Source organism: Eulemur rufifrons, chromosome 7 (genome assembly GCF_041146395.1).
Source record: "Eulemur rufifrons isolate Redbay chromosome 7, OSU_ERuf_1, whole genome shotgun sequence".
Classification (NCBI taxonomy): domain Eukaryota; kingdom Metazoa; phylum Chordata; class Mammalia; order Primates; family Lemuridae; genus Eulemur; species Eulemur rufifrons.
In genome coordinates, this window is record NC_090989.1 from 269,952,936 (window position 1) to 269,967,800 (window position 14,865).

Consider the following 14,865-nt stretch of genomic DNA (forward strand, 5'->3'; position numbering starts at 1 on the left):
ATGTTTAATCTGCATAGAATCTGGCCAACCTACTCACCATTCTGTTCCCTCTCATTTGATGAGCGTTCATTCTTATCTTTTAATTTCTCATGGTACTCTTGTATCCATTAATGGGGAAAGAGGTCTTTGGCATATTGTTAAGTAAAAAATAAGCAATTTCTCAACAGCTTTACTGAGATTTGGGGGGAAGGCGGCGTATGAACTGTGTGTGTAGATAGATAAATAGGGATAAAGGAAGAGAGAGAAAGAGAGGTATTTTAAAAATAGCTGAGGAAAATGTTAAGTCTGGGTATTTCTGGGTGATGCAATTTTTATATTCTACTATATTAAATGTCTTCGTTTTTAAACTCCCTGAATAGCATACAGGATCCTTATTTTTCAATAGACTGAAAGATGAATTAATTTTTTTCAAAATGCCATTAACTGTACTTACAGGATGATTTAAGATTTCATTTAAAATATGTGGATAGAGTTAGGAAAATGGAAAGGTAGGAGAGATATGTGCTAGGTCCGTGCAAAAGGAACCTTATGGAATTAATTTTACTGACTTCTAACATTCCTTGGATGAGCATCTGTGAGCTGAAGGGGATGCTGGCCAGGATGGGCGTCTGTGAGCTGAAGGGGATGCTGGCCAGTATAACAGGTCTCTGTTCCACTGTCCCCAAGGCTTCCTCCCTCTGCCTAGATTGTGGGTCAGTGACTCAGACCAATAAAGTGCAAGTGTCTGCCCCATACCTAAAGGTCATCTGGAAGACTTGGCCTTGGTTCACATGCTGGGTCCGGTTGTTGTAACCATGTAGCATCTCTCCAAAGAGGGTGTCGTTGAATTTGGAGTCAGGTTTGAGGCACTTGGGGCCCTCACAGACATCTGAGAGCATTAGGCAGGATTTCCCATCAGGAGCCAGCTTGTACTCCTCCACACAACTGCAATGTAAAACAGAACTGAGAGTTAGCTCCGCATCCTGGCTGCCCCCATTAGGGGTGACCTAAAACCAAGGTCTCCTTTGCCTGAAAAACAGGTCAGGAATAGACACAGCTATTCTGGCTGGAATCTATCTAGGGCACAGGTGTCTAGAGAGAAGCACATTAATCCTGCAAATTGGTAAATTCAAGAAAAGTCATTTGTGACATTTTGGAGGAATCAAGGGGACACCAGTGTGCACATCCACACACAAAGCAAATTTGAAAACTGTTTCCCATGAACACACAGACTTGAAAAAGCATGACAGACCAAATCACGGGGAATTATCAACCAGTTTCTCAAACCAGAATCTATTCCCAGTGTATCTGTCAACCAAGGCTGAAGACTAGCGAAAACAAGGTTTTTATCACTCTTGGAGCTCAGAGGTGAACCTTCCAGGACCATGGACAGCACACAAGCTTCTGTTCAATTAGCAATGTTAGCAGCCTCTGTTCCTCTCTAACCATCCATTCCTGATGCCCAGAAAGGCCCTTGACAGGCCACTGAGGCAGGGATGGGCTCCTCTATGGACCAAATGGACATCTGAATGGGGTGAAAAAATAATATTTGCAATATGGGAATGTTTGCAGTGGGAAAGGATCTCTTTGAGAGGCATGGCGGGGTGGGGGTGGCGACGGGGAATGAGGGGTAGGAGAGTAGCGATCTCAGCCCCTGAAAAATCATTCCAAAAAGTGGAATTGTTTTGAGTATCTACCTTTTCACAGTCCTATGCCAGGCACCGGGGGTAGGGTGCACATAAATAAGCAAGACAGACAAAAGAATGTGCTTTAGACACAAGCAAAATAAGGAGCCAAGAAATAAAGCATGTCACACTGTAGGTAGCAAAGTTGGCATTCAAATTCAAGTCTGTTTATCAACAAAAGAACCTTTTTCTACTTTTGTCTCCTCCAAATACAGTGGTTTCTACTTGCATGCTATGACTCTGGTTGGGTTGTGCCAGTTTGAGGCAGTACAAAGCAGGCCGTCTCTTATTTGCCCTTCCTTCAAAGGGTGGAAGGGATATCCCTTGAATCTGACTGCAAAGGGACTCATGCAAGAAGGCAGAGGCTCTGTAAGGTGGTTTGGAAGGAAAATGTACCCAGGTTTCAGGAACGAGGAGCTGATGCTAGGGACATACAGCTCAACTGGAGGCAGGAAGAAGACAAGCAGAGCTGAAAACTTGACCCAAGCTCACTCTAGGGAAAAGCCAGGAATGCCTCATGCATGAAGTAAGCTGTCACTTTTTCCTTGCTTCCCCCTAACCTCTGGTGGAGGTTATTGCACTGATGGACTGATTGTCTTTCATATATTCATGTGTTCCCGCCCAAAGTGCAGTGGCAAGTCTCTTGGAAGGAGGCACTGTGCTGGTTGATGGCTTGGTAAAGTCTATCCCCTTCTTTTTGCATCTGTTAAATGTAAATAACTTCCTCTGAACACAGTTAGAGCACAGATGAAGTAAGTGTATAGGCAAATACATAGCATATGCTAAGTGCCTGATAAAATCTAGTTCCATCCATTTATCCCAGGAGGCTCCCAGCAAATACGGATAAATGGTTTACTGGGTATACTGGGCAGAATTCTCTCTTCTCCCTCTTTCTCTCTCTCTCTCTCCATATACCCATGTCCCTGTGCATCTGTGAATAAATACATTATTGTTGTAGATGAGTAAACATTATCAGTCAATAGAGTAAAATGTTGAAGTTCTTCATTTTCCACACCACACTTCTTGTCCCAGAGGTCATCACTTAACTGTTACGTATTCTTCTAGGGTATTTCAATGCATTTAAATACACATTATATATAACTATATCTCCATATATATAACACAATAAACTCAGAAACAGAATTATACTATACATTGTTTTGAGACATACATTTGTACCTAATGCTATTTCTTGGGGATCTTTTTAAATCAGTATACATCCAGATCTATCTCTTTTAATGGTAATTTAGCATTGTACAGTGTAAACGTACCATAAGGCATTTAACTAATTTTTATTGATGGGCACTTTGGCTGTTTATGGCTGTTTGTTATTACAAACAGTGCCATAATGAATATCTTTGCACATATATCATTATGCATATGTGTATGTTTCTATAAAACATATTCCTAGAAGATGGATTGCTGGGTCAACATTTTATGAATTTTAAAATTTTGACAGATCTATTAAACGGTCGTCTGTAGAGGCTCTATCTGTTTACAACTCTCTCACTGATGAATGAGAAACCTCATTTTTCCACATCTTTCACGTTCATTATTGTCAATCAGGGATGGAAAGAATAACTCATTTTTGTTTGGATTTGCATTTTCCTGATTACTGGTAAAGTTCAGCATCCTTTCATGTTCTGGTCATTTGTGTTTCTCCTACAGATTGTCCATTCATGTGCTTTGACCATTCTTCTAGGGGGGTAATTTGTCTCTTTCTTTTTGTTCATTTGTATGAGGTCTGCATATTTTCTGGGTAGTTATCCTGCAGCTTCCATACATACTGACATTTTTTTCCAGTCTGTGCTTGTATTTTAATCTTGCTTTTGATGTCTTATAACCTCTCTGTTCTGGTCCTTGATTGCATCTGAATTTTGTGCAGTGTTTAGAAAGCCACAATATGATCAAATATATTTCTGTATATTATTCTAGTATTTGTGTAGATTTTTCATCTTTGGCTATTCAATATGTACGGAATTTATTTTTACAGAGGGTGAGAGTGGTTATTTTAACTTAACTATTTTTAAAATGGGTAGCCAATTACCTGAAGTGTCTGTCCTTTCACCAACTAATTTGAAATGCCATTTTATCATATACTAAATCCCTATATGTCCCATGCATACATGGTTGAGGTTGTCCCTATTTCATTATCTATAATTTCCTACCATAATTCCACAGTATTTTAATTACTACAGCTTTATAGAGTATTTTAGATATAGTAGTAAATTACATCTCCCTCCCCTCATGAACACTGATTTTCTATTTTAAAATTTCCTGACTATTCTTCCATATTTTTCCTTTCAGAGGAATTTTAGAATTGGCTTGTCAAATTCCATGTAAAACCTTAGTAGAATTTTGAGTGGCATTGTTTTGAATTTGTAGACTAATTTGGAGAAAACGTAAACATTTTATTTTCATTTAATAAATATGTACTGAGAGTCAACTGTGTGCTGGGAACAACTGATCACTGTGGCAAAGAACACATCTTGCATTTGCCACACTGTGTCCTCCTCCTGGACACACATTGTAGACCACATGTCTAAGCCTCTCTTGGAGTAGGCTGAAGGGACCATGTAATTGGATTCTGAATAATGCATCTGATCTCCACTGATAAGATATAAGTCACTGCCAGACTTAGCTTTTTCAAAACATCCCGTGATTCTCTCTTCCTTACGTCTGGCAAGCTTGGATACCGTGTGTTTCAGATGGACACTATGGGATGGAGGAGGCCTGCCTTAATCACAATGGACCTTGCATGAATAAGAAATTAACTTTTGTGTGCAAGCTTCCGGCTTGGCGGGGAGGGGCTTCATTTGTTACAGCAACAAAACTTATCTTATCCTGACTGATACTGCATCTTTATAGTTTGGAATCTTCTAATTGAGAGATATAATTTGTATCTCCATTTTATCAAGTGTTCTTTTAAAACATTCACTGAAGTTTTTGACTTTTTGTGATAAAAGTCTTGCACATGTCTTATGGAGCTTATTCAGGAGCATTGTTGTGAAGCACTACACTGTAGAGGTTACAAGTGTGTGTTTTGGATCCAGACCAACAGAGTTCAAATCCCGTTTCTCCATTTAGCTGTGTGACCTTGGACAAGCTGTTTAACTTCTCTGTCCTTCTTTTGCTTATCTATAGAGAAGATCTCATCTTACAGAGCCACCATGAGGATTAAATAAGTATGTTTGCACTATAGTGTGCTCTTGTAGAGTGGTAACTTCTATTACATTTTTTCACACTTCAAGAATAAGATTGGTTTTTCATTTATTTTTTCTCTTATATTTTATAGTTAGTTATTGCTGACTTTTGAAAAGCTATCACTGATTTTTTACAGTTGATTTTGCATTCTAGTAACATAAGGAACTCATCAATTCTGGGCTGGGCATAGTGGCTCACACCTGTATGCTCGCATGTGCCTGAGGGCAGGGTTTGAAGTTATTTACAGTGAGCTGTGGTCTCCCCACTGCACTCCAGCCTGGGCGACAGAGCAAGACTGTCTCTAAAAAAATAACTCATCAATTCTAACATGTCTACCAGCTTCTTTTAGACGAATGAGTACATATTTTCCCACTTTGGGTATTAGGACTATGGAATACAATTTTAAAATCGTCCTTTTCGTTCACCATAAACAGGTGTCTAAAAAACAAAACTGGCCCTTTCATTTGTTTCTCTGGATCTGTTAATATAAGATAGAGGTTATGCATTCCTTAATGACTGGATAAGAACTGCCTATAAAATCTCCTGGGCTTGATGTCTTCTTTTCAGTTATAGATAATCAGTTCTCTTATCATTTATTTCCGTATTATCTGCTTACTTACATTTTCTATATCATCGTGACTCAAACTTGGTAATTCACATTTTCTAAAAACATAATACATTCTACCAAGACTTTCAAATGTATTGGTATAAAGTTCTACACAGTATTCTCATTAAATTTGTTTTATCTTTTGTGCTTCTACATTTGTGTCTCTAGCTCACTCCTAATGTGTTTATTTGTGTTCTCTCTTCTTTCTCTCCTTTGAATAGGCTTTTTGTGTTTTATTGATGAGGTTCCTTTTTTTTCTTTTCTATTTCATTTATTTCAGCTTATATTTGTATTAATTCCTTCCTGCTATTTTCTTTGACTTTGTTTTATAATTCTTTTTATGGTTTCTTGAGTCAAATGCCTCATTTGTTTATTTTTAATCTTTCTAGCTTCTTAATAAATGCCATGCAGCTTCTGACTACAGCTTTGCCCAAATCCTGCAAGCTTGACGTGTAGCCCTCCTGCTCCTGCTCCCTTCTAAAGAGGTGGAAATTTGAGTTTGACTTTTTTTCCCTACCCAATTGTTTCTTAGAAGATATTTTTTAATATAATTCCCAAACAGGTGGATTTGTTTGTTCCTCTTTGTTGTTAATTTCTAATATTATTGCATTCTAGTCTGACAATATAGTTTGTATAATTTCTTCTTTGGTAAATTTATAAAGATTTCATGCCCCCTTACTTAAGAGAGATGTGAGGTGTCAAGTTCATGTTTTAGAGCTAATTAAACTTGAGCTCAAATAGAGGCTGTGCTAACTGCTAGCTATACGATCATGATCAAGTTTGTTAACCTCCCTAGGCTTGTGTCATTTTACATGAGGATACTAACAGTCCTTATTATACAGCTGATGTGAGAGTTGGAGATAACACATGTAAAGCATAAAACAATACCTTTCGTATAGTAGCCAAGTAATGCATCAGCTATTGTGTTTATTATTATTAATGATATCATGATTGTTTTTATTTGGTCTATTAGTCCATGTACATTTCCAAGGGAGTGTAAATTTACTTCAAGTGGTTCCTAGATCCTAGTTGCTGGATTCTCTCTAGATCCTGATTTCTTAAAGCTAACAGAGTTGTCATTCTTTGACTGCTTTTTTTTTTCCTTCAAAGTACATAATTGGTAACTTTTTACATGCTGTTCATTGGGAATAATATGCCTATACTATGTATATTTATACATATGTGATTATGATATATAATATATAAGTTAAATATATGCAGTACACACATGCATATGTATGTATACACACACACACACACACACACTTATACACAAAGCTCAGTCTTGCAGTCAAAATCCCACAGTTTCGTGGAAATTTTTTGGTATATATGAGCTGATTTGTTCCCTATTATAACCTGTAATAGGTAGAATAATGCTCCCTCGTCCCCAATGTCCATATCCTAATCCCCAAACCTGTGGTTACCTTACATGGCAAAAGGGACTTTGCAGATGCACTTCGGTAAAGGATTTTGAGGTGGGAAGATTATCCTGGATTACGTGGGTGGGCCCAATGCCATCTCATGGTTCCTTATAAGAGGAAGATACGAGTATCAGAGTCAGAGAAGGAGATGCAACTTAAAAGCAGAGGAGAAAGAGATGGGGCAGCGAGGGTCACAAGTCCAGGAATACAGGCAGTCTTTAACAATTAGAAAAAGACAAGGAAACAGATCGTCCCCTAAAGTCTCCAGAAGAAACGCAGCTCCACCAATGTCAAGATTCTAGGAGCTCTGGCCTTAAGAATCATAAGATAATAAATTCGTGTTGTTTTAAACCACTAAGTTTGTGGTGATTCATTACAGAAGCAATAGGGAATACACAGCCCCCATGGGGAATATTGCTCCCATTGTCAGAGGAGAAAACTGAGGTTGGAAGAAGTTGACTGACTTACCTATGGATATACACCTAGTCAACAGTAGTGCCAGGAATTAAACCAGGGAGTCTATACTCCAAGTTGTACGTCTATGAGCATGTGAATGTGAGAATGTGTGTATGATTTTAACAATATCACAAGTGTGGGCTTACAGTGATTTTCTTTTGCTTGGGGGTGGGGAAAGGATTGTGGCTTAGCAGGAGAGACATGGGGAAAAAGTAGGGACTCATGAAGGCACGTGCTCCTCTGAGTTTTGAAACACGAGCAGTTCTTTCTCTCCAGCCACCTTGGGGCATGGAAAGGTTTATACTAAGGTCTGTTTAGTTGTTGGTTTCTTTTTTTAATTTTATTTTTGTACCATGCCACATAATTACACAGCTCCTTTAGAACATTCTGTCACCGGGAAGGTTTTCTCACAGAAATTTTAAAGAGTGTAGGCTCACAGGAAACCAGCCAAGATCTACATGAAGCTATATTTATACATATGCCAAAAGGAAATAGATAAAATAAAATAAGTACGAAGATACAAACTGGGCATTTTAGCTGAAAGCAATGGATGTGTTACCCTTAACACATCCATTGCATTATAGAGAATACTAGAACTAGATGGAACTTTAGAGATTGCACCATAAAACCTTCTATGTGTTTAGCCAAGAGCAGGTTTTATTTTATTTAACCCTCACAGCAACGTCCTGAGATGGGCACTTTCATTCCAACATTGCCACTGAGGACCCTGAGGCTCGGGACATTTAAGTTTATTGACCAAGGTCACATGAGCACTTTCAAAAAGCCAAGGCCTGGACTTGAATCTTCTTACTCCAAGCCCAGTGCTCTTTCCACTTCAGCACAAATGACTTTCTCCCATCTGCTTGTTTTTCAAAGGAGGCAACCAAGACCTACAGAAAATGGCATTGTGTACAAACTCTCAAAGCAGAAAATGCATTTACTTGTTCATGCATTTACTCACTTGTTTATTCATTCATTCCTTTCTATAGTTATTTATTGAAATGCATGTACTAGAAACTATTTTTAAAACTAAGGGAGGGAATCAAATTCTCAAAAGAAACAATTCGGAATAGAGAAACGTTAAGGATAAGAATAACTCAAGGAACTGCACTCCAGGTAGACACGGACCAATGCTGGGGATAGACCAAAACACCCTATCACCAAGGGAAGGGAAGAGCAGGCTCCTTTTCAGCTTTCCTGATATTGACACCTGTGAGAAAGCCCGCTCCCCGCCCCGGGTCATGGGGCCAGAAGCAGCAGCTAAGGACCTCAACTGCATTAACCCCACTAACAGACATCATGGAGTCTTTGACCCTCAGGACTGTCCCAACGTTAACGAAAACAGAGATCGATAAAAGCGTTCTCTGAGTGGTCTTAGTCTGCAGGTTTTACTCAAGGGAAAAATTTAGAGCTTCTAGAAAAGGAAAGGAAACAGGATTCCATATGGAACTCCAGGCTAATTATATAGCATATTTTATCTATTCTATAATCCCCAACAATTTTAAGAAATGCTAGCATTTCACTTAACACTAAGAAAAAAAATGAAACAAAACAAAACAAAAATCCCCACAAGACTGCCACTTAAACTCTGTCAAACCATTTATAGTAAGATACATCCCAATTCCAGAGATAGATCCACATTTTAATGTGGAAAATATGCACACTTTAGAATCAATGAAATATGTTTCTACACTGCAGGACTTGTCCGAGCCTTTACTATCCCCAGGTACACTGGGAACATCAAGAGGCAGTTATAGAGTATAGATTTTTCCCCTGTGGAAACACTGAATAATGAACTTCCCTTTTTGATCATGGAACTAATGTCACATGGGATCCACACTGCAAAACACCTATTTGAATAAAGAGATGGATGTTATATGTTTCCATCAACTGTCAGTGAATATTTCTTACACTTGAGCTTTTGCAAATGTTTAAAGGGCAGAGAGCATAAGATTAGAATGTTTGGCAAGAACCTGGTGTGCAAATATTCTATGCTAATGCTTAGAGGTAAAATCCACATTCTTTGACCAGAAGTTAGAGTTCTGAGAGCTCAGGCCCTGGCCTAAGAGGAGGAAACCAAAACAAAACCAATACCTGAATAAATCCCCCAACACCTTGGCCACTGGCTACTGAGCCCCGAAATCAAGACTGCTGTCTCTGGTCACTAGAGTAGACCTCAGCTGTGATGATAAAAATAAGTGCATTCCAGTTAACTATGGATATTAAACACATGCATTTATCTCCTCGTTCTCCTAAAAAGGATCTTAAACAGCTAGGCTAGTTGGGACTATTTGAGGCTGGAAGTGTCCTTTGAGCCCATGTTTTTTAGTACATTTTCATTCAAATTGGAAGAGAGAAGCTTGGAACATCTCAAGCTCCCATCTCAGCCCAATTTTACGTGCTAACTGCCTGTGAGATGCCTCTGGGCCTCAGTTTCCTCCTCTAAGTGATCTGGAAAATACTGAAACTTGAAAAATGTTGATGAAACTGCTCACTATCTCTCACATAGGCATATATAGCAAATATCACTTTAGCAAGTAATGTCAGGTGTATATCCCTTGAAAACAAAACAAAACAAAAACCCACAACATTTCTTTCCTCACACAAGGACAACTATATAATCCACTATGCTTTGTTTTGTTTTGTTTCCTCTGTTTATTTTGGTTGCCAAGAAGCACAAAGCTAAATATATCTCACACTGAGTGACTCTCCCGTTTCACACTTCTGAAACCATTTTCTCTCTTTCCCTTCTCCTCCTTAGGAATGGCTCCTATCCGTCCTGTCTTTATAGGAACAGCTTTTTAAAGTACATTGTATTTATGCGAATAAAATTAAGTTCTCTTGGAAGGTGCGTGGTAGACGTGTAAACACACACACACAAATGAAACAGACAAACTCGGTTGCTAGGTAACTTGCCGAGGTCTTCAGGGGAGGTGATGCTCCCGCACCCATAAGACTGATTCTAAAGACTCATTATAAACGCTTTAGCTTAGTACCCAACCCCCTTTGCACCCTGTCTCGAATTCACCTGCTTCTTTCTGCCATTCTGGTACCTGTGCTCTGTCAACATCAATCAGGACCAAGCAAGTTCCAGACACCTGTTCTCAGTGTCCCTTTTGCCTCTGGGTACAACTTGCACTCAGTGCTTATTTGCACCCCATAAAAGACCAAGCACAGAGTAGGTACAACAAACCTTAGGTGGATGAATTCCTTAATCCAACCATTATGGTTCTGAAGAAGTCCCTGGGCCAAGCAGTGGGGAATGGCAGCACACACACAAGGACTAAGACCCAGTCCCGGCTCACAAGAAGTTCACAGTATGACAGGACTGGACAGGAAATCAGGTAAGGCAACCAAGCCATGAGGCAGTCACAGAGAGAGACACAGGGGGCTGTGTGGCCCCAGAGAAAGGATGCTTTACTCAGTTTTAGGGGAACTTGGTCTGATGATGGCTGACAGTCAGGGCATCTGGCCAGAGGTCCAGTCTTCAAGAGATGTCAAGATTTCACAGGGATAAATTAGAATTTGAGACAAAATGTAAACATTTACCTCGCTTGCAAGAGGGCCTTGTAGGTGGAAATGAAAAAATACAAACAAAAATAAGACAAGGAAAAAAAGTTCTTTCTATACGTGCCCTAACGGTCACCCCATATTGAGCCAATATTGAAACAGTATCCACGGGAAAGGATAAGTGTTACTACCCAGCATCTGGGGAACTGCACATCTCACTCCTGACCCCTAGGGGGCGCGCAGAGAAGACTTGCTGAAGAAGGTGATGCCTGCACTGGGACTTGAAGATGAAACAGAGATGTGCAAGCTAAAGGGCCAGGGGCAAATGGGGGTCCGTGGGGGTACAGGGGAGGAGGAGAAGGAAGACAGACGGAACGGTGAAGCCAAGAGGCCTAACCCAGGAAGAGGAACCTAGCTGGACATGCAGCTGGGAGGGCTGAACTGGGAACAACTTCTTTAGCCGTGTTAATGGAGGAACTTCATGGAACAACTATTAACTGAGCACTTACTGTGTGCCAGGCACTATTCTGGCTGCTGGAGATACAGCACTAAGCAAGACATTCAGTAAGTGAATAATTAAATGAGCTGGCTTTGTACCTATTGGACTAATTATAACGATGGTTTCCTGAGTGCTTAAGTATGCCAGCCCCTATGCATGTATAATTCTATTTAATCCTCACAATGGTGCTACAATCACTTTTGATTTTATGTGAAAAAACAGAGGCTCAGAGAAATTGAGTGACTTGCCCAAGACCCCATGGCCAGATGTAGCCAGAGGCCAGCAGTGACATCAGCTCTGTCCCGACTGGGACTGGAGCCACGAGGCCTGGGTTTGAATCAGGACGCCCCCACTTACCAGCCCTGTGACCTTGGGTAAGTCACTGAGCCACTCTGTGCTTTGTTTGCTTAACAATAGAATGGGAATCATAATAATATGTCCTTTGTAGAGTTGTTATGAAAATTGAAAGAGCTTGTGTACACAAAGCACTTAGAACAGTCATGGCACGTAGGAAGTGCTTAATAAATGTTAGCTGCTATTATTAACCTGGCTGCAAACAGATTTATTAAACCTGCTCCTACCCAGGACACTTGAGAAAGGTCATAGAGCTTTGAGCAAGTTGAGAACGTCCCCTTGAGGAGGGCTTGTTTTGTTTTCCCTGCTTAATTCAATAGCATCCCACTTCTCTCTGGACCAACTTGCTCACAAGTACCCACTAAGAGCTTTCATTGTTTACAGTGCTTCTAACAAGTGTGGGTAACTTCTCATTTGCATCCTTAATAGACAATTTCCAAAGCATGTTGAGACTACAGTTGGTTTTAGGAGACCTGGGCTTTATTTACTTTTTTGTCCTGTTTATCCAACATGCGGATAGGCTTTAAGAGCTCACAACACTCTCACCCATTCAATCTTATTTAAGACTTTCACAGACCTTTCACCGTGGAGAAGGTCAGTTCATCCTGTTTTTCAGACCCAAAAACCAAGAAGCCAAGGGCATCGGGTCACTAGTGAATGGCATTAAGATCACTCATTTTGGTTACTTTATTTAACGATCACATACAGTGCTAACTGTGCAGGACACTGCTCCAGAGCACTTTAAAAATGTTAATGTAAACTGTAATGTAAGTAATGTGATCCCTTTAGTCCGCATAACATCATTAGGTAACTTGCTCGGAGGTTATGCAGCAAGGAGGCAGGGAGCTACATCACTAGTCAGTCGTAGGACCTTGGGCATGTTACTTCACCTTAATGGGGTAACTTGTGTAAAGTACTTTGTGCTCTTCACAACCAGCATTATATTAAGGTAGGTATTATTAAAATTTTACAGATGAGGAAATTGAAGGTCAAAGGTTCTGAGAGGCTTGTCTTACGACTAAGAGAGAGTGGTAGAGCCGGGATTAGAATCCACGAGAGTCCCCGTAGGGTGCTAGGGACGGAAGGTGGTAATAGTTTCTGATGTCAGAATCCATTATTGCTGTGCCTGCTGCTGTAACTGTTGTTATTTGCCCAGAAGAACACCGCCCCCCCTGCCCCCTAAGTACACAGAGAGAAAAATAACAATGATGAGGACACAGCTGATTCTGTATGCAAGCCTGCAGATCTGAAGCCATGCATAATTTACTCAACACTGCCCTGCAGTCACTTAAGCTGAGCAGAGACCGCCATAAATTCAGGTCTGCATATCCTAATTTATTTCTTATTTATTCTACTGATGCATATCTAGGGCCTCCAGTGAGCTGCTCCAACACCTGCTGGAAGGCACCTGCAGCCCCAAGTGCAACGGGGGCAGGGAAGGAGACCCTGAAAGAAGCCCTAGATGGAAAACTAGACTTCATGTACTAGAACCAGGCAAGTTAAATTAATTTTCTGGTAAACTGGCATTAAACCCGTGCACATTCCCACCTCCTTTTTCTGTGAAATGTGGGACTGAAAAGGTTGTTAAATGGCTTATTCTGCTTTCCTATCTTAGTAAGGAAAGCATCGAGCATCCTTCTCCCACGAGCACAGGGTTATTTTTCGGAGTCACAGAAAGTCAAAGGATGAACAAATTTTCTAATACGAAGACATCATCAGAAAGGGAATGAAGAGGAGAAGAAAAAAGGCTGCTATTCTGAGTGATTACTGAGGACCAAACGCTATGCTAGGTGCGGTCTATGGCAGAGGAACTCAGCATCACAATCCTCAACATGGAAAACAAGGTAAGTCAGAAGAAACGTGAGCCATGATTGCCCAACAATCTCTTTTCACAGGAGACCCCCCTGCGGCCTGGAGAGGGAAAATGACACTCAGCATGTTGGTCCCATAATGCTTTCCCTTTCAGGCTCATCTTAATTTTAAAACTCAGTTTGAGCTCTTCATGGGCCAGACGCTGTGCTACAAGCTTTACTTTCATTGTTCCCTTTACCCCACCCCTCCCCCAATTAATTGTCTTTACAGATCGGGCAGTAGGGCACAGAGAGGCTAAATACTGAACTCACGCTGCTGAATTCCTACAGAAATCGAGTTATAAGCCTGGGCTTAGTCTACACTTTTAGCCACCACACCTGAGGTTTCTTTGCACCCACCTACAGATGCCTGCTTTTGTCTCCAAAATGCACTGCCCAGGACAGCAGGGGTGGATGCAGAAGGGGCAAGAGAACACCAGGAAAAAGATCCTGACCCTAGGATGCAGCCTGGGTATGGGTTCCATTTACCATATTTATCAATCAATTATTTCGCTTTCTTCACGCATTCTTCTTTCTAATACCCAACAGAAGGTTCTACTCTTGACGTTTGCCCCTTGGGCTGAAACAGGAGAGGAAGAAAGGCCATTTCGCTGAAGGACAGGCCCAGGCTGCAGTGCCTGGCCATTTCCCCATGCCTCTCTTGCTACTGCGAGGGGACACCTGGACCTTGGGGACCGAGACTCACCCGCAGAACATGAAGATGGTGCTGGAGGAGGCATCGTAGGGCAAAGGCAGCGTCTGCTGCAGGCACAGCTGCTCACAGCCGCCGTTAAAGCCATCAGAGCAGTCGATGCCTTTGGAGTGGTCGTAGCAGCCGGAGCCATCCTTCATGGGCCTCAGCTCCTCGGGGCACTGCTCGGAGAGAGGGCAATAGGGTGGTTATGGCTGAGGAGGTGGCGGGCCCCATCATCACGCCCTCTCCTCCCACCTTCTGAAAGGGACATGTGTCAGCTACCAACAGAGATGGGCTGAAAGTCTCCTTCACTCACTTACTAGCTATGTGGCCTTGGACAAGACCCTTCACCTCTCTGAACCTCAGTATACCCACCTGTAAAATGGGACTTTCATGATTATCTGCTTATAGCATCGTGAGAATGAAGGGTGGTAATGTCGGCAAGGTGCTTAGAACACTGACTCACGTGGAAACCATACAGCAAACTTAAGCTGCTATTTGATATCAACATTGCTGGGGTCGTCTTCATTATTATTTTTATGGTTATTGCCCAATAAGTTCTGCTGCCATAAAGGCCATGTAGGGAGGCAACCAGATATATTTTAA

The 14,865-nt window shown here is 41.1% G+C and overlaps 1 protein-coding gene across 3 annotated transcripts in view; it reads right to left on the reverse strand.

The window, feature by feature from the left end:
• Window positions 1–14,865, reverse strand: part of ASTN2 (astrotactin 2) — an 824,356-nt gene that overhangs the window by 288,080 nt on the left and 521,411 nt on the right. For all 3 annotated transcript variants that reach the window (XM_069474594.1, XM_069474593.1, XM_069474592.1), the window contains 2 exons: window positions 14,272–14,438; window positions 736–924 (listed from right to left, as the gene is read on the reverse strand). In XM_069474594.1, the coding sequence (XP_069330695.1) occupies window positions 736–924; window positions 14,272–14,438 (356 nt within the window). The remainder of the gene's footprint in view (window positions 1–735; window positions 925–14,271; window positions 14,439–14,865) is intronic.